Source organism: Ranitomeya imitator, chromosome 4 (assembly GCF_032444005.1).
Source record: "Ranitomeya imitator isolate aRanImi1 chromosome 4, aRanImi1.pri, whole genome shotgun sequence".
NCBI lineage: Eukaryota > Metazoa > Chordata > Amphibia > Anura > Dendrobatidae > Ranitomeya > Ranitomeya imitator.
The window spans coordinates 239,849,323-239,873,879 of record NC_091285.1 but is presented as its reverse complement, the minus strand read 5'-3'; the positions used below and the strand labels follow the sequence as shown (position 1 = coordinate 239,873,879).

At 39.8% G+C, this 24,557-nt stretch overlaps 1 protein-coding gene across 1 annotated transcript in view; it reads left to right on the top strand.

Moving 5' to 3' along the window:
• The window catches only part of LOC138674484 (dynein axonemal heavy chain 3-like), a 3,367,401-nt gene that overhangs the window by 2,878,674 nt on the left and 464,170 nt on the right, over positions 1-24,557 (top strand). The window contains 1 exon segment of the mRNA XM_069762320.1: positions 22,176-22,360. Coding sequence (XP_069618421.1) covers positions 22,176-22,360 — 185 coding nt within the window.

Genomic DNA, 24,557 nt, shown 5'->3' with positions numbered 1-24,557 from the left:
ATAATTTCCTAGTGTCACACTCCACTTTATATTACAACTGCATAATAGATGTACACAAACCTCACGATCTATATATGATTATACAGTTCTTTATCATCTCATAGAAATATCTATCTAAATGGAAAGATGGATTACACTGGTGTATAGTGATTTTGGTGCCAATGATGTCTGAACGGTTTTATATTAAGTTTATCGAGCTGATTAAGAATATGACTTCAGTTTTGCCAGATTGACTTTAGTTTCTGAGATATTTAATGTTTAATTATTTAATTACAGTAGAATTATGGCTTGAAAAATTCACTTTTGTAGCATTCTAAACCTCTAAATTGAAATACAATATAATTTTATGGGATATTTCATTATCTAGGAGTCAAAACCAAAAGACCAAAAGCTATTACATTTGTTATCAAACACAAGTCCCATTGGGAAATGCACTATTTTCATGGATGAATTATTTAAAAAACTACAAAAAATTTTTTTTAGCAAAAGTAATGGTAGTTTTGAATTCAGCATCCAAAGCCATTCAAAAAACCTTGGCACCTGAAAAAATATTATTTTTTATAGATATATGTTATATACACAGTCGTGGCCAAAAGTGTTGGCACCTTTCTCACTGAAAGTTATTGCAATTACACATGTTTCGTTATACACGTTTATTTCCTTTGTGTATATTGGAACAGCACAGAGAAAAAACGCAAATTGGACATAATTTTACTGAAAACCCAAAATATCAGCTGGACAAAATTATTGGCACATTTCCTAAATTGTGGGTAAACAACTTTTTCCAAGCACCTGTGGCAAGTAACAGGTGTGGGCAATATGAAAATCACACCTGAAATCAGATAAAAAGGGGAGAAGTTGACTGAATCTTTGCATTGTTTGTCTGTGTGCGCCACACTAAGCATGGAGAACAGAAAGAGGTGAAGAGAGCTGTCTGAGACATTGAGAACCAAAATTACAAAAAAAATCAAGAATATCAAGGTTACACGTCCATCTTCAGATATCTTGTTCTTTTGTCCATGATGGGCAACATATTGAAAAGGTTTACAACCTAGGGCACTGTAGCTAATCTTCCTGGATGTGGACAGCAGAGAAAAACTTATGAAAGGTTGCAATGCAGGATAGTCCAGATAGTGGATAAGCAGCACTAATCCAGTTCCAAAGAAATTAAAGGTGTCTTGCAGACTCAGGGTGCATCATTGTAAGTGAGCAATCCGTTGACATTTGAATGAAGTGAAACGCTATCACAGGAAAGCCATAAGGACCCCACTGCTGCAATAGAGACATAATAAAACTTTAGTGCAGTTTGCCAAAATGTATGTGATTAAGCCAAAATTCTTCTGAGAAAGCCTCTTATAGACAAATGGGACCAAGATAGAGCTTTTTCTTAAAGCACATCATTCTAATGTTTACTGAAAACAGAATGAGGCTACAAAGAAAAGATCACAGTACCTACATTCAAACATGGTGGAGGTTCAAGGAAGTTTTGGGGTTGTTTGCTAACTCTGGCACTGGGTGCCTTGACTGTGTGCAAGGCATCATTAAATCTGAAGAATGACTTTGAATCTCAATGTAGTGCTTGGCGTAAGAAAACTGGGTTTACGTCCTAGGCCATGGACCTTTCAGCAGAACAATGACCTCAAGCATACTTCAAGAAGCATCCAGAAAGGCGCTGGAGAGTTCTGAAGTGGCCAGCAATGAGTCTGGATCTAAATCCCATTGAACACCTGTGGAGAGATTTTAAAATTGCTGTTATCAGAAGATACCCTTCAAGTATGAGAGACCTGGAGCAATTTGTAAAAGAAGAGTGGTCCAAAATTCCAGTTGAATGGTGAAAGAAGCTTGTTGATGAATATAGGAAGCGATTCATTACAGTGCTTTTGTCATGATTCGGGACAGGGTTTTGTCTTTATGCCGTCCTGGTCAGACAGGGGTTTAATTCTATCTGCCTCTCTCTGATATGAGGGTGGCTATTTAGTTGTCATATGACCGAGGTCCGGTGTCGGTGATAGTTTCCGGTCCCTCGGCCTGAGTAGCTGACCTAGGTTACTCTGTTAGTAATTGTGTTCTCTGTATGTGTGCCCGCTGTTGTGCGTATGTCCTGACTTGCTCCCTGACCTGTGTTTCCGTACTCCGTTTTGGTATCATTTGGCTTGCTTCAGTTTTTTGACCTCATGGCTTGTTTCTGACTACCCTTTTGGCTTCTCCCCCCCACAATCCAGCACTCCCATCTAGTTCTTACCTGTTTGCTTGCTTCTGACCACGTGTTTGCTTAGACCTCTGGTGCTTCATTTGACTGCTTGTTGCTGACTTGGCTAATTTGAAGATTCTGCTGCCACCTTGTGGTAGCCCTGCTGCTGCATTGCAGGTCTGCCCTGGGAGTGTGCAGTCTTTCCTCCACTCTATTGCCATCTGGTGGAGCTGGCACAGACCTGCATTGCAGCTGAAAGACAATTTTAATCCAAAGGGTGTGCAACCAAATATTAAGTTAAGGGTGCTAACAATTTTATCTGGACAATTTTTGGGGCTTTATTTGATATTATGTCCAATTTGCCTTTTTTCAGGGTTTTTATTGCGTTGTTCCAATACACACAAAGGAAATAAACTTGTGTATAACAGAACATCTGTAATTGCAATAATTTTCTGTGAGAAATACTTTATTTTCTGGAACAACGTCAAGGGTGCCTACATCGTTGAAATTTATATATAGCACTGCCTGTCAGATCACTGATCTGAAAAAGTGCTGTGCAAAGTGTCAGATCAGCGATCTGACTTTATACAGTGATGTCCCACCCTGGAACAATTTAAAAAAGTAAAAAAATATATATATTAAACTGTGTAGAAAAAAAAATTTTTAATTCCTAAATAAAGAAAATAAAAATAAATATTGTTCCAATAAATACATTTCTTTATGTAAATAAAAAAGTACACATATTTAGTTTCGAAGCATCCATAACAACCCGATCTATAAAATTGTCACACTAGTTAACCCCTTCAGTGAACACCATGAAAAAAATGAATAAAAAACGAGGCAAAAATCAATGCTTTATCATCATACCGCCAAACAAAAAAAGGAATAACACGCAATCAAAAAGACAGATATAAATAAACGTGGTACTGCTGAAAACATCATTTTGTTCTGCAAAAAGCGAGCCACCATACAGCATCATCAGCAAAAAAAAAGTTATAGCACTTAGAATAAAGCGATGCAAAAATAATTTTTTTTTTATATAAAATAGTTTTTGTTGCATAAAAGCACCAAAACATAACAAAATTATATAAATGAGGTATCGCTGTAATCGGTCTACCCCGAAGAAAAAAACTGCCTTATCAATTTTACCAAACGCGGAACGGTATAAACGCCCCACCCAAAAGAAATTCATGAATTGCTGGTTTTTATTCATTCTGCCTCTCAAAAATCGTAATAAAAACCTATACAAAAATTTCATGTGCCTATAAATGGTACCAATAAAAACATAAACTCATTCCACAAAAACAAGACATCATATGACTCTGGGCTAAAATATGGAAAAATTATAGCTCTCAAAATGTGGTTATACAAAAACTATTTTTTGCAATAAAAAGTGTCTTTTAGCATGTGACAGCTGCCAAACATAGAAACCTGCTATAAAAACCCGCTATAAATAGTAAATCAAACCCCCCTTTATCACCTTCTTAGTTAGGGAAAAATAATAAAAAATATATTTCCTTTTTCCCATTAGGGTTATTGTTAAGGTTGGGGCTAAAGTTAAGGTTAGGGCTGGGTCTAAAGTTAGGGTTAGGGCTAAAGATAGGGTTAGGGCTAAAGATAGGGTTAGGGTAAGGATATGCGCACACGTAGCATTTTTAAGCATTTTTTCTTCGTTTTTTCGTTGTGAAAATGCTTAAAAAACGCTTACCAAACACATCCCATTATTTTTAATGGAATTCCGCATTGTTGTGGCCATGCTGCACTTTCTTCCGCAAAAAAAAGCATAGCGGAAAAAAAAGCAGCATGTTTATAAATTTTGTGGAATTTCCGCGATTTTGCCGCTATATAATTGTATTGGGATGCTCTGGAAAAAAAGCAAAAAAATGCGAAAAAACATGAGCGGATTTCCTGCGAAAGGAGTCTGGTTTTGATCAGGAAAATTCTGCAAACATTCTTCAGCGTGGGCACATAGCATTAGGGTTAGGGCTAAAGTTAGAGTTAGGGTTGTGGATAAAGTTAGGGTTAGAGTTGTGGCTAAAGTTAGTTTTAGGATTTGGATTAGGGTTAGGGTTGGGATTAGGGTTTGGGTTGAGATTAGGGTTAGGGGTGTGGTGTTAGAGTTAGGTTTGTGGTTAGGGTTATGGTTAGGGCTGGGATTAGGGTTAGGGGTGTGTTGGGGTTAGGATTGGAGTTAGAATTGGGCAGCTTCCACTGTTTAGGCACATCAGGGGCTCTCCAAACGCATCATGGTGTCCGATCTCAATTCCAGCCAATTCTGCGTTGAAAATGTTAAACGGTGCTCTTTCCCTTCCGAACTCTGCAGTGTGCCCAAACAGTGATTTACCCACACATATAGGGTATCGGCATACTTGGGAAAAATTGGACAACAACTTTTGCCATCCAATTTCTCCTGTTACCCTTGTGAAAATAAAAATATTGGAGGCAAAAAGATCATTTTTGTGAAAAAATATATATTTTTTATTTTCACGCTCGGGCGCTATAAACTTTAGTGAAACACCTGGGGGTTCAAAGTTCTCACCACATATCTAGATAAGTTCCTTGGGGGGGTGTAGTTTCCAAAATGGGGTCACTTGTGGGGCTTTTCCACTGTTTAGGCACATCAGGGGCTCTCCAAACGCGACATGACGCCCACAAACCATTCAATCAAAGTCTGCATTCCAAGATGTCATTCCTTCCCTTCCAAGCCCCGACGTGTGCCCATACAGTAGTTTTCTCACACATATGGGGTATCAGCGTACTCAAGACAAATTGGACAACAACCTTCGGGGTTCAATTTCTCCTGTTACCCTTGGGAAAATAAAAAATTGGAGAATAAAAGATCATGTTTGTGGAAAAAATATGATATTTTTATTTTCACGCTCGGGCGCTATAAAATTTAGTGAAACACCTGGGGGTTCAAAGTTCTCACCACACATCTAAATAAGTTCCTTGGGGGGGTGTAGTTTCTAAAATGTGGTCATTTGTGGGGCGTTTCCACTGTTTAGGCACATCAGGGGCTTTCCAAACGCGACATGATGCCCACAGACCATTACATCAAAGTCTGCATTCCAAATCGTCACTACTTCCCTTCCGAGCCCCGACATGTGCCTATACAATAGTTTTCTCCCACTTATGGGGTATCATCATACTCAGGACAAATTGGAAAACTTTTGGGTACAATTTATCCTGTTACCCTTGGGAAAATAAAAAATTAGGGACTAAAAGATCATGTTTGTAGAGAAAATATGATTTTTTTATTTTCACACCCAAGCGTTATAAACTTTAGTGAAACACCTGGGGGTTCAAAGTTCTCACCACAAATCTAGATAAGTTCCTTGGGGTTCTAGTTTTCAAAATGCTGTCACATGTCACATGAGGTTTCCCCTGTTTAGGCACATTTCCAGCCAATTTTGCATTGAAAAAGTCAAATGGTTCTCTTTCCCTTCCGAGCTCTGCCATGCACCCAAACAGTGGTTCACCCCCACATATGGAGTATCATTATACTCAGGACAAATTGCACAATAACTTTTGGGGTCCTGTTATCCTTGGGAAAATTAAAATTGGGGTGAAAAGATTATTTTTGTTGAAAAATTATGATTTTTTTAATTTTACGGCTCTACGTTATAAACTTCTGTGATGCCCTTGGGGGTTAAAAGTGCTCACCACACATCTAGATAATTTCCTTGGGGGGTCTAGTTTCCAAAATAGTGTCATTTGTGAGGGGTTTCCACTGTTTAGGCACATCAGGGGCTCTCCAAACGCAACATTGATTAAATGCGTTAAAAAAGTCAAACAGCGCTCCTTCCCTTCCGAGCTCTGCCATGCGCCCAAACAGTAGTTCCTCCCACATATGAGGTATCAGCGTATTCAAGACAATTTGTACAATGACTTTTGGGGTCCAATTTTACCTGTTACCCTTGGGATAAAAAATTTGGATCTGAATTAATTTTTTGGGGAAAAAAGTTAAATGTTGATTTTTTTAAACATTCCAAAAATTCCTGTGAAGCACCTGAAGGGTTAGTAAACTACTTGAATGTGGTTTTGAGCACCTCGAGGGCTTTGGTTTTTACAATGGTATCACTTTTGGGTATTTTCTATCATATGGACCCCTCAATGTGACTTCAAATCTGATGTGGTCCTTAAAAAAAATTGTTTTGTAAAAATGAGAAATCGCTGGTCAACTTTTAACCCTTATAACTCCCTAACAAAAAAAAATAGCTCCAAAATTGTGCTGATGTAAAGTAGACATGTGGGAAACGTTACTTATTAAGTATTTTGTGTGACATATCTGTGTGATTTAAGGGCATGAAAATTCAAAGTTTTAAAACTGCGAAATTTTCCAAATGTTTCTCCAAATTTCCATTTTTTTCACAAATAAGTGCAAGTTATAGCAAAGAAATTTTACCACTGTCAGGAATAACAATATGTCACGAGAAAACAATGTCAGAATCACCAGGATCCATTGAAGCGTTCCAGAGTTATAACCTCATAAAGGGACAGTTGTCAGTACTGTAAAAAGTGGCCTGGTCATTAACATGCAAATCACCCATAGGGGTAAAGGGTATTTATTATTAAGGGCCCAGTAAAAAAGTAATTGCCCCTTAAAACATAAATGAACTGTGGTTTAGCACATCTTTGGGAAGCAGAAGTAAAATTCTCTAGCCACACCCGGACCTCATTACTGCCATACCTGCTCTCAATCAAGAAATCCCTTAATTAGTACCTGACTGACAAAGTGAAGAAGTAAAAGACCAAAAGATCCTTAAAAAGTGTACATCATGTTGCAATCCAAAGAAATTCTGGAGCAAATGAGAAACAAAGTAATTGAGATCTTTCAGTCTGGAAAGGGTTATAAAGTCGTTTCTAAAGCTTTGTGAACCACAGTGAGAGCCATTATCCACAAATGACATAAACATGGAACAGTAGTGAACCTTCCTACGATTGGATGGCCAACCAAAATTACCCCAATAGCGCAGCGACAACTCATCCAAGAGATTACAAAAGACCCCACAGCAACATCCAAAGAACTGAAGGCCTCACTTGCCTCAGTTAAGGTCAGTGTTCATGAGTCCACTATAAGAAAGAGAATAGACAAAATTAGCCTGCATGGCAGAGTTAATTTTTTTATTATTATTATTAATTTTTATAGCTTTAATTTTTATAGTGCTTTACATGAGAAGGGGTTACATACAAGTTACAGATATCACTTACAGTAAGCAAACTAACAATGACAGGCTGATACAGAGGGGAGAAGACCCTGCCTTTGTGGGATTACATTCTACAGGATGGTGGGGTAAGGAAACAGTAGGTTGGGGGGGTTGCAGCAGCTCCGGTAGTTGTAAGGAGGCAGCGGGGTCATTGCAGGCTGTAAGCTTTGTTGAAGAGGTGGGTTTTCAGGTTCCGTCTGAAAGATCCGAATGTGGTTGATAGTCTGATGTGTTGGGGCACAGAATTCCAGAAGATGGGGTATATTTAGGAGAAGTCTTGGAAGCGATCAGGTTAGGAGCGAAAAAGTGTGGAGGAGAGAAAGATGTCTTGGGAGGACCGGAGATTACATGAGGGAAGATATAGGGAGATTAGTTCAGAGATATATGGAGGAGACAGGTTATGGATGACTTTCTAGGTCAGTATTAGTCATTTGAATTGGATACGCTGAGGGAATGGGAACCAGTGAAAAGATTTGCAGAGGAAGAAGCAGAGGAGTTGTGAGGAGAGAGATGAATTAGTCGGGCAGCAGAGTTAAGGATGGACTGGAGAGGTGCGAGATTGTTAGCAGGGAGGCTGTTGCAGTAGTCGAGGTGGGAGATGACGAGGGCATGCACAAGCATTTTGGTAGATTGAGTGTTGAGGAAGGACAGATTCTGGAATTTTTTTTTAACTAGGAGGCGATAGGAGGTGGAAAGAGCTTGGATGTGCGGTATGAAGGACAGGTCAGAGTCAAGGCTTACTCCAAGGCAGCGGACTTCCGGTATGGGGGTGAGCGTGATCTGTGAGACGGAGGAAAGATGAGTTCAGATTTGTCCACATTGAGATTGAGGAAGCGAGAGGAGAAGAAGGAGGATATGGCTGATAGACACTCCGGGATTCTGGACAGCAGAGCGGTGATGTCTGGGCCAGAGAGATAGATCTGAGTGTCATCAGCATAAAGGTGTTACTGGAATTCATGGGACTTTATGAGTTGCCTCAGGCCAAGTATATTGAGAAGACTAGGGGTCCTAGAACAGAACCTTGGGGGACAACAGTAGAGAAGGTGGTATGAGAAGGTAGTGTGGGAATGGGAGATGCTGAATGTGCAGTTGGAAAGGTATGAGGAGATCCAGAATAGGGCGAGGTCATTGATGCCAAAGGAAGAGAGGATCTGTAGTAAGAGACAATGGTCAACTGTGTCAAAGCAGAGGAAAGGTCTAGAAGGAGGAATATAGAGTATTGTCCGTTAGCTTTGGCTGTAATTATAATGGAAGTAAAGCAGGCACCACTAATATATACATATATAAGTAATATGGGGTGCTACCAATGTGCCCAATAATATAGTAGATGAAACAAAGAAAAGAAGGCGCATATAAAGGTGCACACACCTCTTATAACCGTGAAAATAGCTTTATTTGAACAACACTGAGTGCACAACCATATAAAAAAACATTAAAAAACATTAAAAACAAGTACAAATATGGCTACTAATAATCATGGTGACACATACATAATGAGACATGAATATAAATAGTACTAAAATACTGGCATTAATACTGGACCAGGTGCCCAAATGACACCTGTTGTAAAGAATCATATACAGTTATATGAAAAAGTTTGGGCACCCCTATTAATCTTAAGCTTAATGTTTTATAAAAACCGTTTTTTTTGCAACAGCTATTTCAGTTTCATATAACTAATAACTGTTGGACACAGTAATGTTTCTGCCTTGAAATAAGGTTTATTGTACTAACAGAAAATGTACAATCTGCATTCAAACAAAATTTGACAGGTGCATAAGTATGGGCACCCCACCAGAAAAGTGACATTAATATTTAGTAGATCCTCCTTTTTCAAAAATAACAGCCTCTAGTCGCTTCCTGTAGCTTTTAATGAGTTCCTGGATCCTGGATGAAGGTATTTTTGACCATTCCTCTTTACAAAACAATTCCAGTTCAGATAAGTTTGATGGTCGCCGAGCATGGACAGCCCTCTTCAAATGATCCCACAGATGTTCAATGATATTCAGGTCTGGGGACTGGGATGGCCTTTCCAGAACAGTGTAATTGTTCCTCTGCATGAATGCCTGAGTAGATTTGGAGCGGTGTTTTGGATCATTGTCTTGCTGAAAGATCCATCCCCTGCATAACTTAAACTTTGTCACTGATTTATGAACATTATTGTCAAAATCTGCTGATACTGAGAGGAAACCATGCGTCCCTCAACTTTAACAAGATTCCCGGTGCCGGCATTGGCCACACAGCCCCAAAGCATGATGGAACCTCCACCAAATTTTACTGTGGGTAGCAAGTGTTTTTCTTGGAATGCTGTGATTTTTGGCCGCCATGCATAATGCCTTTTTGTATGACCAAACAACTCAATCTTGTTTTCATCAGTCCACAGGACCTTCTTCCAGAAAGAAATTGGCTTTTCCAAATGTGCTTTTGCATACCTCAGCCGACTCTGTTTGTGGCGTGCTTCCAGAAACGGCTTCTTTCGCATCACTCTCCCATACAGCTTCTCCTTGTGCAAAGTGTGTTGTATAGTTGACCGATGCACAGTGACACCATCTGCAGCAAGTTGATGCTGCAGCTCTCTGGAGGTGGTCTGAGGATTGTTCTTGACTGATCTCACCATTCCTCTTCTCTGCCTTTCTGATGTTTTTCTTGGCCTGCCACTTCTGGCCTTAACAAGAACTGTACCTGTGTTCTTCCATTTCCTTACTATGTTCCTCACAGTGGAAATTGACAGATTAAATCTCTGAGACAGCTTTTTGTATCCTTCCCCTGAACAACTATGTTGAATAATCTTTGTTTTCAGATCATTAGACAGTTGTTTTGAGGAGCCCATGATAACACTCTTCAGAGGAGATTCAAACAGGAGAACAACTTGCAAGTGGCCACTTTAAGTAGCTTTTCTCATGATTGCATACACCTGGCTATGAAGTTCAAAGCTCAATGAGGTTAGAAAACCAAAAAAAGTGCTCTAGTAATTCAGTAAAAAGTAGGTAGGAGTATTTATAACAAGAAAATGATAAGTGTGCCCCTACTTATGCACCTGTCAAATTTTGCTTGAATGCAGATTGCACATTTTCTGTTAGTACAATAAACCTCATTTCAAGGCACAAACATTATTATGTCCAACAGTTATTAGATATACGAAACTGAAATAGCTGTTGCAAAAAAAACAATTTTTATAAAACATTAAGCTTAAGATTAATAGGGGTGCCCAAACTTTTTAATATAACTGTATGTAAATAGTACTCCCAATATTGACAATAGAATAGAGCAAAATGCCTAATATGTATACATAATATATAAGCAAGGGCTACAATGAGACCGAATAGCCTGTATGCCTATGTGTCAGCATAAATAATATATTAAACCTCATTATCTGGTTATGAACTGAATCTTAATAGGAGTATAACCACCTCAATGATCCCAAAAGTGAACCAAGCATGCATATAAGTACACATATATATCTAAGGATCAGAATCCACCCGGCCTAGATGTAAATGAAGCATGCAGATAGGTAGGCTGTATACTTGCCTTGTGGTCAGGGTAAAGCCTTGTGGGGATGGGTTAGGAATGGGATATGTGTGGTGATGAGGTTGGGGATGAGGTGGGATGGGACTGGGTCTAGTGCACAATTGGTGAGGTGTGATTTGGAGAGGAGACAATTAAGCTCCCCTTCAGTGATGTTGGAGAGGGAGGTTATGGGAGAAGGGCATTGGTCTTGTATACAAAGGGGTTGTGAGTGTTGAACAGTAAAGACTTGCCTTATTTGATCAATCTTATTTTTGAAGTGTGTGTCAAAATCCTCAGCAGAGATTAGGGAGGTTGGAGGGGCACTGGTGGGCAGAGGAGGGAGTTAAAAGTTTTGAATAACTGTTTGGGGTTGTAGGATAGGGAAGATACGAGGGTTGTGAAGTAGGCCTGTTTAGCATAAATGAGTGTAGATTTGAAAGCGAACGTTTCCTGTTTGAGTGTAGTGAAATCATCTTGCAAATTTGTTTTCTTCCAATGCCACTCTGCGACCCTGGACACTTGCTGGAGCTTTTTAGTGATGTTGTTGTGCCAAGGTTGTCTATTGATACGTCGCACTCTGCCATGAATGAGAGGGGCGACCATGTCAATAGCTGATGCGAGAGTGGCAATGTAGAATGCAGTGGCACTGTCTGTGTCGTGGAGTGAGAATATGGATGCCAGTGGTAGAGCATAGAGTAAGAGAGCATGTGGGTGTCTAGGTGTGCGATGTTTCTGCTGGAGTGTGCATGTTGCTTGACATGGGTGGCAGGTGAAGACAAGTATGAGAAAGTGAGTAGATGGTCATCAGATAGAGGGAGAGGGGAGGTTGTGAAGTTAGATAGGGAGCAGAGACGGGTGAAAACTAGATTTAATGTATGTCCTTCTTTGTGGGTGGCTGAGGAGGACCACTGAGTAAGTCCAAAAGATGAAGTAAGAGACAGGAGTTTGGAGGCTGTTGACTGAAGGGTTTCAGTGGGGATGTTGAAGTCACCCATGATGATAGTGGGAATGTCAGTGGAAAGAAAGTGAAGAAGCCAGGTAGAAAATTGGTCAATTAAGGCAGTGGCCGAGTCTGGAGGTCGGTATATGACGACCACTTAGAGGTTGGGGGGACAGTAGATGCGGACAGAGTGTACTTTAAAAGAGGGGAGGATAAGGGAGGGTAAAGGTGGGATTGGGTTAAAGGTGCAGTTAGTAGAAAGGAGAAGACCCACTCCTCCACCATGTCTGTTGCTGGGGTGAGGAGTGTGGGTGAAATGGAGGTCGCTAAAACACAGTGCAGCAAGGGAGGCGGTGTCAGAGGGTGTCAGCCATGTTTCCGTGAGGCCGGGGTAGGCAAGATTGCAAGAGAAAAAGAGGTCATGAATCACATGAAGCTGATTGCAGATTGCAGGCATTCCGGAGTGCTCCAGAGAGAGGGACCAGAGGAGTGGGCATCAACGGTACAGGGTTTTCGTTGGAGAGATTGCAGTAGTTCATATTAGATAGGGAGTGGTAGGAGGGGGAATTAATGGGAAGTATTAACTTTGGGGGTCCAGGATTGGGAGATATGTCGCCAGCAGTGAGAAGCAGAGAGAGGGAAAGCAGGGGGGAGAAAGAGAGTGGCCGGCTTGTTTTATGTTTTATAAGGAAAGATTTGAGGATCTTGAGGAGCAGGTCAGCAGAGGAGGTCAGGTGGGGAGGTAAGAGAGAAGGGGATATGATTATTTGGTTAGAGGTTGCTGGGGTTTCAGGATAGCAAAGGAGAGTGAGGAGTAGTGGAGCAAAGGGCATATGTAAACATGGTGAAGGAGTAAGATGGCTTAATAGAAAAGCAAGGTCCAAGTAATGTGCTTGTCAGCAGACACACCCAAAAGAGATATATTCATAGTGTGTGTGATCCTAACTCCTGCCGTGACTAACTGCATTGAAATAACTGCTTCTTTTAGATGCTTAGCAACTGGGTTGTTTTGCTGCAGGGATGCGTGCATCCACCCCACATGCGTGCATCCTTTAAAATGCTACTAAATTTATAGGCCACACTACAGGGTCAGATGAGGAGGATTGTGGGAGCTGGTTTGGGGTAAATTAGCAGCTGCTCAACACACCAGGGGGTGGATAGATGATCAGAGACACTAGACCTGGCTCCATCTCTATGCTATAACATATTTTCCAAGATAGTATCTACAGTGACCCCCAACCATGGATATACAGCAGTGAGTACTGAGTACAATGCAACAGTTGAATTATATTAACGATTTAGCAGGCACTGTTATATACCATTAAAATTGTTGCAGGATAACAAGGCAGTAGATGATAGACAGCAAGCAGAGTTATGTACAATTCAAATTGCGGCAGGATAACAAGGCAGTAGATGATCGACAGCAAGCAGAGTTATGTACCTGTGTGAAGAGAGGAGATGGGTGTTAATTCCCAGCCGTTGAAATAACTGCATCTTCTAGATGCTTAGCTACTGGGAATCTCAGATGCTTTGCTGCAGGGACGCATGCATCCACCCCACATGTGTGCACCTCTTAAAAAAAAAAGAATTCCAAGATGAAAACCACTGCTCAGAAATAAAACTAAAGGTTCATCTCAGTTTTGCCAGAAAACATCTTATCTGATCCGCAAGACTTTTGGGAGAATACTTTGTGGACTGATGAGATAAAAGTTGAACTTTTTAGAAGGTGTATGTCCCTTTACATCTGGCGTAGAAGCAACACAGCATTTCAGCAATGCAACTTAAGGGAATATTAAGGGAATAGAAGAATCCAGGATATCTATAAACAGAAAGATAGTGAGGAAACACTTAGCTAATATAAATTAATTCAAGTATCCAGGTCCAGATGAATTACACCTCAGAGTACTGAAGAAGATAGCAGAAGAAAATTTTGAACCACTGTCCATAATCTTTGAGAACAGGAGAAGTCCCAGAAAACTGGAGAAAAGCAAATGTTGTTCCTATTTTCCAAAAGGGGAAGAAGGTGGACCCAGGGAACTATAGGCAGGTGAGTCTGACGTCTATACCAGGAAAGATCTTTGAACAAATTATTAAACAACATGTGTGTAAGTACTTGGATAAGGATGAAGTGATTAAACAGAGTCAGCATAGGTTTGTAATTAATAAGTAATTTGAGACTAACTTAATTTCCTTCTATGACAGAATCACTGACTGGGTGGATGAGAAAAATGCTGTAGATATAGTACATCTTGCCTTCAGCAAAGCATTTGACAAAGTATCTCACATAATCCTTATTGAAAAAATGACTAAGTATGGAATGGACAAGGCAACTGTTAGGTGGATTCATAACTGGCTTAGTGATCGGACCCAAAGAGTGATCGTAAATGGCTGCACATTAAGTTGGAAGAATGTCTCAAGTGGGGTACCACAGGGCTCTGTCCTGGGCCCTGTATTGTTCAACATCTTTATCAATTATTTAGATGATGGAATTGAGGGTAAACTGATTAAATTTGCTGATGACACAAAGCTAGGAGGGATAGCTAATACTAGAGAAGAGATGATTCTATGATTCTATGATTCTAACTTCATACCAACAGTAATATATGGTCCTGGTAGTGTGATGGTCTGGGACTTATTTGCTGCTTCAGGACCTGGATGGCTTGCTGTTGTAAATGAAACCATGAATTCTGCTGTTTACAAAATAATCCGGAAGGAGAACTTCTGGCCATCTGTTTGTGACCACAAGCTGAAGTGCACTTGGGTTATGCAGCAGAGCAATGATAGAAAGCAAATGATATATTGCAGTTGTTGCTGCTAAGGGTTGCCCAACCAGTTATTAGGTTTAGGGGGCAGTCACTTTTTCACACAGGGCCCTGTAGGTTTGGATGCCTTTTTCCCTTATAATGAAGACTTTAATTTAAAAACTGCATTTTATGTTTACTTTTGTTAACTTTGTTTAATATTTAAATTTGTTCGGTGATCTGAAACATTTAAGCGTGACAAACATGCAAACAAATAGGAAATCAGGAAGGGGGCAAACACTTATTTTACAAAACAACATCTATATATATTTATTTCTATGCACAATTGTTCTTGTTACATTCATGTATTAGAGCAAGTAGAAGTTCAGGTATATCAGGGTTAATAAAATATATGTAGTAATGTGTGTAGATGCCAAAATAATGTATGGTTATGTTCCCAGGGGATCTTTTCTGCTATCTTGCTGGCAAACTTCTTTTGTTTGTTGCCTGAAGGATGACAGTTTGATTACTACGATCCCTGGCTCAAAGCAGAACTCTCATTGGTGTGTCAATCTTAGTTGATTATCCGTCACAGAGCATAAGCCTTCATTTTAGTGTTGGTCATATATTTCAGGCTTTTTAATATCTTCATCAGAGCTGTTTCATGGCTGTCTTTTATTATTTTCATTCATTGTGAGTGACTTTACTACAAAGGGCCATTAATGCTTAAAGCTTGAAGGTCACAATAAGTTGTTCAAAACATCAAAATCCAGTAAGATAGAAAAGTGTATTAGCACGTCAGTCTCAAGACAGGTCTACCCGGCACTGTGTAATACTGGAATAAAGTGCATAGTGCTGAAAAATGCTAGGTGTGTAATTTACTGCTACCTTTCTATAAAAAAAGATTTTCGCAAATTTGTTATAGCGTAAGGGACCTCTCATGGCAAGGTTTGCTTCATAGTCCCAAAGCATCCTGTTGCGGTACCCCATAGTGTGTGTGTTATCTGGGGGTTTGCTGCCTACCCCTTTGTAGTCCACACGTGGTTTGATGGTACTGGGACCTTTTAAATATCAGTGAGACCAGGATCAGTTTCAAAAAGATTAAAACTTCTTTACTGGGATTCTTCACACAGAATTTCAACAATTAATTTCAGGAACAATACTTTCTATTAATTTCTTCTGCATAATGTGGAGGCTCTTTCTTTGAGAGAATTATACATGACATTTTGATAGTATAAATACAATTCAAAAGTATGAAGAAACATACCAGCGCTACACTAAAAGGAGTACCCTCAGCAGCTGGAATCGGGACAGATAGGTGCTGGAATGCTGTCGTGGATAAAACTATAACAACTAAAAAAGACTCGCAACCGCGCTTAAGGGGGTAATAACTAAGTCAAATGTACATAAACAAATACTGGAAATACCTCTATGGGGAAAAAAAGAGGAGATAAAATTGTATATGTATACATGGGAAAGGAGGGAGGAGGAACCAAAAGGTGCGCTGGAGGGACCACGTAGGATGGATGGTACGTGACTATGACAAAATACAATATATATGTGATATAATATTCATAAATGCAGAGCTGGTAAAATGTGAGGTACGTATAGGATAATTACTGACCAATTGTGTGAATTTATACCAGCAGGTAAAATACAGGTGGCTGTAAAATAGGTGGTGTGCCTCTGGTAGATACGGTATAGGTTGTACACTATTGTCTGGACTCCTACAGGTTACACAAATAAATAGCTATGAACCAGCGTAAATGAAGTGTAAATATCAACTGATCCAAACTAGTGTCTGGACACCAGTAGGCGACAAATGTGTGACTGATGAAGCATCAATAAAGACCCACCTGTTGGTAGTGTGACAATGTGCATCAGAGCAGCTAATGCATGGATGCACAACTCACTGAACGGCAGGCAGGGCGCTGACAGCAGTGAGCTGATGAGACTGCTGGTGCAGAGGCGAGACGGGCGTCCGTGGGCTGCAGGTGCAGATGCAGGTGCACTACGCAGAGCCAGAGGAAGCCCCTGCCGGTGGCGTCTCTGGATGCGTACAAAAGTAACAGAGTACTTCTTAAGCTTTTTAGCTCTGTTATTACTTTTGTTATCCTCCACTCCAATGGATACAACATAGGGTTGAGCGACTTTTAGTTTTTTAGGGTCGAGTCGGGTTTCACGAAACCCGACTTTCTCAAAAGTCGGGTCGAGTGAAATTGGTCGATCCTATTAAAAAGTCGGGGTCGGGGATCGACTGAAACTCGAAACCCAATGAAAGTTTATGGGTTTTTTTTTTTTTTTACATTTCCTTCAGGGCGATATAGCTTTAAAGCCGGTAATTCAATTACCATCTTTTCATTTCTCCTGCCAAAACCCAACATGATATGAGACATGGTTTACATACAGTAAACCATGTCATATCCCCATATTTTTGCATATTCCACACTACTAATGTTAGTAGTGTGTATATGCAAAAATTCGGCGCTCTAGCTCTTAAATTTAAGGGTTAAATCGCGGAAAAAATTGGCGTGGGCTCCCGCGCAATTTTCTCCACCAGAGTAGTAAAGCCAGTGACTGAGGGCAGATATTAATAGCCTGGAGAGGGTCCATGGTTATTGGCCCCCCTGGCTAAAAACACCTGCCCCCAGCCACCCCAGAAAAGGCACATCTGTAAGATGCGCCTATTCTGGCACCTGGCCACTCTCTTCCCATTCCCGCGTCAATTGTGACACCTATCCATTATTAATCCAATTGTATGAAAGAGTTAAAAAAACACAAACACATTATTAAAAAGTCTTTTAATGAAATAAACACACCGTTTGTTTTAATATTTTATTGTATGCTCAATCCACTGGCTGAAGACCCTCGTTCTGTAACAAATAAAAAATAATAAACCAACAATACACATACCTTCCGTAGATCTGTAACGTCCCACGTTGTAAATCCATCTGAAGGGGTTAAAATATTTTACAGCCAGGAGCTCTGCTAATACAGCGCTGCTCGTGGCTGTAAAACCCCGGGGAATGAAGGTAATGTAGGTCAATGACCTATATTTACCTTTATTCGCGGTGATGCGCCCCCTGCTGGATGTCCCTGGAGTGTGGGAAAAGTTTCCAGGCTCGAGGTCAAATGAGGATGTCCAGCAGGGGGCGCATCACCGCAAATGATGGGAGGACCCGTGGAGGAGACTAGTGATGGGAGGACCCGTGGATGTTTGGGTCCATCTGGTTTAGCCAAACTTTTTAAAAAATTTGGTTTGAGTACCAGAACAGTACTCGAACCCGGACCACATTCAAATGAATTGAGGGCTCAAACATCCAGCATTTCCCATGCTGTCATCTCTGTGACAGCACAGTAAACACCGGCTCTGATCGGCGGTAACCTTTCACTTTATCGGTCTGAGCTCTGCAGTTCCCATGCCGTAACACAGATGGCAGCATATGAGCCAGCAGCTTTGACGGCTGTGAAAAGGTTATCGTGTCTGCACAATTTTTAAAAAACACCCTCTATGTGTACTCTGCACCCATGTCTGTGATAGAACTATGCGTAATCTTCAACTGTGTCAATGGGAATGATGTGCATCTAAACATAGTTTTCTACTCTTAGACAATCATGTCTGTGATAGTACTGTGCCAAAAGCCATTTCATATCTGTGGGAATACTGAGCCTTTAAGCCACTGTGTGTACTCTGAAACCCTGCCTGTGGGGGTACTTTGCCCCGATGTCTGGGTGTGAAATGTCTAATCAGCTTTCTCAGGGAAATGTGAAAACATGCACTGTAGGTGTAATTTGTTATCAGCTTCTATGGGGGAAATGTGGAAACATGATCTGTGGGAGAAATTTGTTATCTGCTTCTGTGAGATAAATGTTGAAACATGCTCTGTGTGTGAAAAGAGGAGTAGTAGTAGTACATCAACCAGACTAACAAGGTAATACAAACAGGGATAACAAAAAATGCCAAACATACAAATATCCACACACATATAGCAAAGTAAAGCATCTGAGAGTGGAGGAGGGAGTTTGACCAACATAGGAAAAGAAAGGGAATTATCACACATTCAAAACATAGCAACAGTCACAGATAAACCCACCAAACACCTGCTCTTATAATAACCAACAACAATTTCCAGCAATGCAACATAAGCTATCTCTGACAATGAGTGCTAGCCTGGGCCTAGTTTATATAGGAGATGGGAGTGGCTATCAGTGCACAGCTGAGAGCCTTAAAGCTCCAGGAGCTCTCTAAAGAGCAAATTAACCCATGCATTGCCAAAATAAATTTACACCATTATTTAAGAAGGTGAAGGGCTTCTAATCAGTGCAGGAGTAAGAGAAATACAATCCTGCAGTCTTCTGGCTCCTCTACTTCATGGTAAACCCATGACATTGAAACGTGGAAACATGATCTGTGGGTGAAATTTGTAAGCTGCTTCTGTGATGGTACTCTTCCCCATACATTGTGGGTGAAATTTTTAACTGGACTTGTAGTAGCAAGCCTCAGTCTCTCTGAGGGCATTGTTAACATTTTTATGTATGTTATTCATTTGCTCCCTATTTTACCATGATTGTTTTGGATACAGAACCACTTTAAGTTATTTTCCTACCACATTTGTTTGCAGGGCAATTGTCCTGCTCTGTCGCACATTTAGCTTCATTTTGCAACCCTCTAGCCCTTACTCTGACTACTTTATAGAGATATAAAAGTATTGAAGTTCTGGTCCCCATTGACTTGAATGGGGCTCGGAGTCCGGGGTCAAGTTCAAGTTCCAAACCAGACTAAATAAAAAGTCTGCCCACACCAAAACATCCTTGGGCTCACCCATCACTATCCTTCATCTGTAACTACAGGGCTACAATAAGTACCCTAGACAAGAGCAGTCAATACAGTATATTTGGCTTGATGGACCAGATGTTTTATCTCCACTCTGCCAATAAGGCACACTTAAGCAAGCACAATTACACTACTTAAATATCCAAGTTTAGTAGTATCTGGCCTGTGTCCTTTCACTGGCATATACCCTGAGCCCCAACAGTATGAACTTCTGAATAAGCAAATTGGACTATTAGAGGAACTGGACCAGTTTGCCATAGGCATTTTGTCTTGAACAGTCTCCAGTAAATTATCAGAAAGATTATTCTGCATGGCTCATGGCTTTGTCATGCCTAAGTGCAACAGATTGTCCTCTGCCAGTATAGAAAACCTTACATTTGTCCAAATGAAACAGGCATGGATCAGCGCCATTTCACTGATGCCAATGAATAGATCAGCGGTAGCATCTGCCTGCCTATCCATTATTTTATATATTGTTCTTCCTCTGGCAGTGACAAAGCCCCCCACCCAGCTGGGCACCTCTTGTCTGTCCGTTATAAAATATCTATAGTGAACTGCTGCCGGGGATTACAGTGATGACTACAAATAGTGGGAAAAATAGTCTTTAAAGAGTTATGAAGTGTCTCTCTGAATGTATGCATGAACGTATGCTTTTTATTACAGCATAGGGTTTATAATAATAATAATAATTTTTATTTATATAGCGCCAACATATTCCGCAGCGCTTTACAAATTATAGAGGGGACTTGTACAGACAATAGACATTACAGCATAACAGAAATACAGTTCAAAACAGATACCAGGAGGAGTGAGGGCCCTGCTGCTCGCAAGCTTACAAACTATGGGGAAAAGGGGAGACACGAGAGGTGGATGGTAACAATTGCTTTAGTTATTCGGACCAGCTATAGTGTAAGGCTCAGGTGTTCATGTAAAGCTGCATGAACCAGTTACCTGCCTAAGTATGTAGCAGTACAGACACAGAGGGCTAATACTGCATAAAGTGTATGAGAACATGATGCGAGGAACCTTTTTTTTTTTTTTTTATTATAAATAGGCCACACAGGGATCGTTAGGTTAATGCATTGAGGCGGTAGGCCAGTCTGAACAAATGAGTTTTTAGGGCACGCTTAAAACTGTGGGGATTGGGGATTAATCGTATTAACCTAGGTAGTGCATTCCAAAGAATCGGCGCAGCACGTGTAAAGTCTTGGAGACGGGAGTGGGAGGTTCTGATTATTGAGGATGCTAACCTGAGGTCATTAGCGGAGCGGAGGGCACGGGTAGGGTGGTAGACTGATACCAGGGAGGAGATGTAGGGTGGTGCTGAGCCATGGAGTGCTTTGTGGATGAGGGTAGTAGTTTTGTACTGGATTCTGGAGTGGATGGGTAGCCAGTGTAATGACTGGCACAGGGTAGAGGCATCGGTGTAACGGTTGGTGAGGAATATGATCCTGGCTGCAGCATTCAGGACAGATTGGAGCGGGGAGAGTTTTGCAAGAGGGAGACCGATTAGTAGAGAGTTACAATAGTCCAGACGAGAATGAATAAGTGAAACAGTCAGAGTTTTTGCAGAGTCGAAAGTAAGAAAAGGGTGAATTCTAGAAATGTTTTTGAGATGCAGGTAAGAAGAGCGAGCCAGTGATCGGATGTAGGGGGTGAATGAAAGGTCAGAATCAAGGATGACCCCAAGGCAGCGGGCATGTTGCTTTGGAGTAATGGTGGAACCGAACACGGAGATGGCAATGTCAGGCAAAGGTAGGTTAGTAGAGGGAGAGAACACGAGGAGTTCAGTTTTTGACAGGTTTAGTTTCAGATAGAGGGAGGACATGATGTTAGAGACAGCGGTAAGACAATCACTGGTGTTTTCTAAAAAGGTCGGTGTGATATCGGGAGCAGAAGTGTATAATTGGGTGTCGTCAGCATAGAGAGGTAGGGTTTTGTGATCTTTATATATAATGGCTAAATATTTGCCAAAATGTCACCCTTTTGGAATACATTTAGCTAGCGATAGCTTATCTGAACATCAGAGAATACATATAGTGAGGTTTTCCTCGCAAGGCAACTTTGTATTATAGACAGTGTGAATTGAGTTTAACAGTGTTATAATTAGTAGTATTGATGCACTACGTTAATATTTTGTTCAGTTGTACTTTAAAAAAAGGCAATTTTTTTTTACATCATTATATTTTTTCAGCTTTTTCTGAAAAGATAGATTTTCTATGCTCTGTACAATTTATGAAGGTAAACCTGCATTATATTTTATAAAAGTTGTCAGAAACTCTTAAAACCTCAAGTAATTTTTCAAACTTACGTAGCAAACTTTTTCACCACTCATTCCTTTATTGTTAGAGGTCATTTGTATTCTCACCTTGTCACAAATCATTAGAGTCTTGACCATATCAAGAGAAATTCGTGCTGGTCAGCTCTTGTTTTATGTATGTAATGTGCCGAAAGGCAAATTCAGTGGGTCTCGTATTAACAGCAGCATGGTAAATATTTTAAATGGGACTGTGAAATTTTTGCTAATATGTTATTTTATTACATTTGGTGAGGTATAAGATCACATTAGTATAAATGTAGAGAAAATTGTCTTAAATGCTACAAGGAAGTAGTAATTATACTATGCTTGATATACTTTTCATGCAAAAAATGACTTGTTCAATAACATTTTCAAGTCAGATTATAAATCCACAAAAATAGCCTAAGCGACAATCTAAACCTTTCTTTTGGATATTCTGTATTATTTTTCGTCAAGATTGTAGCTCCAAAACGTCAAAGACTGGAAACAGCAGAGGCAGATTTAAAAATTCACATGGATAAACTCAAAATCAAGAGAATAGAGTTAAAGGCAGTCACTGCGAAACTAAAAGATCTTCAGGATCAATTATCCCAAAAGCTCTCACAGAAAAGAATCCTCGAGGAAAATATAAATATGACCAAGTAAGTCTGAGAAAAACCCTTTGAGACTGCTAATTTGCTAATTTGAACCGATGTGTCACCTGTCCTTTAAATCGTACAGTCATTACCAAAATATTTTAAATGGTATGTCCACTATATATTTTGATAGAAATATCATAAACAGTTGATTATCTTTATATATGATACTGTATATAGCTTATTTTTACGCTGTTGCTGAATCAAAGCTTGTAATAAAGTCTAGAATTATATTCAACATCCAGCTTGCTGAAATGGAAGAAGTCAACAAACTTCTTAGACAAATCCTTACATGTTGAGAAATGAAAGAGTAGGGATTTCCTATGTCAGATGCATATTTAATGCCTAATTTAAAAATGGTACTTCCTACGAATAAAAAAATATAATATGGTGTATGGAATGCTGGAGGATCTACTTATATTTCTAAGGCCAGTAAAATTGTGATATGGCTCTGTTCTATAGAAAATAAATTCTCAGAATCACTATCAAGAAAGTAATTTAATGCATCTATGTTCACATCTGCATTGTGAATTTCATTCTTCTGTTTTGTCATAAGAGTAGAATAAAAGCTGAGTTGGGTCCAGTGACGCTCAGGGGACCGTATTAACGTACAGGGGTTTTCCCATGAACAATGTGCAGTTTAATTAATAGATCTTAGAATAAAAATTCCACTATTGGATGTGTTAAAAAAAATTCCCGTCCCAAAATAATCTTCTAAATGCGCCCCTTTGATATGGATGTGCAGAAAACATGGTCTGATCATATCATAGCTCCTAACCAGGGTGAGGAAGCAAAAGAGAGTATACAGACAGGACAGCACTGGATCACAGCTGGTTCTATCTGAGCAAAATTTAAAACAGACAGGAAAATGTTTTTCCTTACAGAAACCAGCAGCTGTGATTCTCTGCAGTCCTGTCTGTATACTCTTTTGTGCCCTCCCCTGTGATATGATCAGATCATGTTCCTGTATGGTCAGACACGGCCATTACACAGTACATAGCAGAACATTAATAAGATTAGCTCAGCACAGGAACATTTTTTAACATATCCAATTGTGGAAATTATTATTATTCCAAGATCTATTGATTAAAGTGTTTGTGGGGAAACTCTTTACATTTGGTGTGAATGAGTTCTAATGAGATGTCAGTTGTATGACCAAAAAATAGAACATCATGCTGTCCTACTTTTTCTTTAAAATGTGGAAGGATCCATTACAAATAGCCGTACTGTAGTGTTAATTAATGATATTAGGTGGACATGATTATCACTTATTGAAAGGGGCATTATGGAAGAGAAGAGCAGGAAACTTCTACTGCCTAAAGTATCTAAGAGGCTGCCATGAACGGTGCCTCTCCATGGATGGTAAATCTAAATCCTATTGCTTGAAATTAGTTCCAGCTCTACAGGGACATTTAAATATAATTTTCAGAAAATGAAAATATATCACATGTATGTTATAAATAATTGAGCCACACATTACAGCTACTAAATAGGCTTCTATGTATAATTTATGGTAAGGTCAATGTTGGGTTTTGTAGGAAGCTTTCTGCTGTGTCAAACCTATATTATTATAATAATTACTATAGTGGTAAACAGGGCTTAATGCTTTTCTTTCAACTAACATATCTGATAATTGTTACCTTCAAACCTTAAATAGCTACAGACCGGCTTAAAAGGATGTACGGTAAGTAGGCTTTTATAATGTTATATTTGGAATTTCGTAGATCTCTATATGTTCATGTCTTGTGGTGCTAGTGCCTCAGTTAAGGGGACTGCAAAGTTTGCAGGAGCCCATGGAAGGCAAAGCTAATGTTATGAATAATGAATAAAGTTGGCAATATTGTTAGAGAAGGGATTTCCAACCTGCTCAGGTGTTCTGTGTTTTAGGTACCTACAGAATGAAGCAATAATCAGAGAGACACATGCTCGTTGTCTGTCCAAATAGTCTCTGGTCTTTATTTTTAGGTTTGGGCTTTTAAAGGCCCAAGATCAAAAGGAAATGTAGAGTTACATAATAAATTGGCAATGGGTTGTCAGACACATCCTAGTATACAAGATAAATTAGGTGAAAGAATGAACATGTAGGTCGTTTTATGAAATTGTGGCTGAACATTCAACATCTTTGGGCGTTTTTGGACAGAAACAGAATCTGGGCAATAACAACCAGACATCCTTGACATTTTCTGGGAATTATTGACCACTG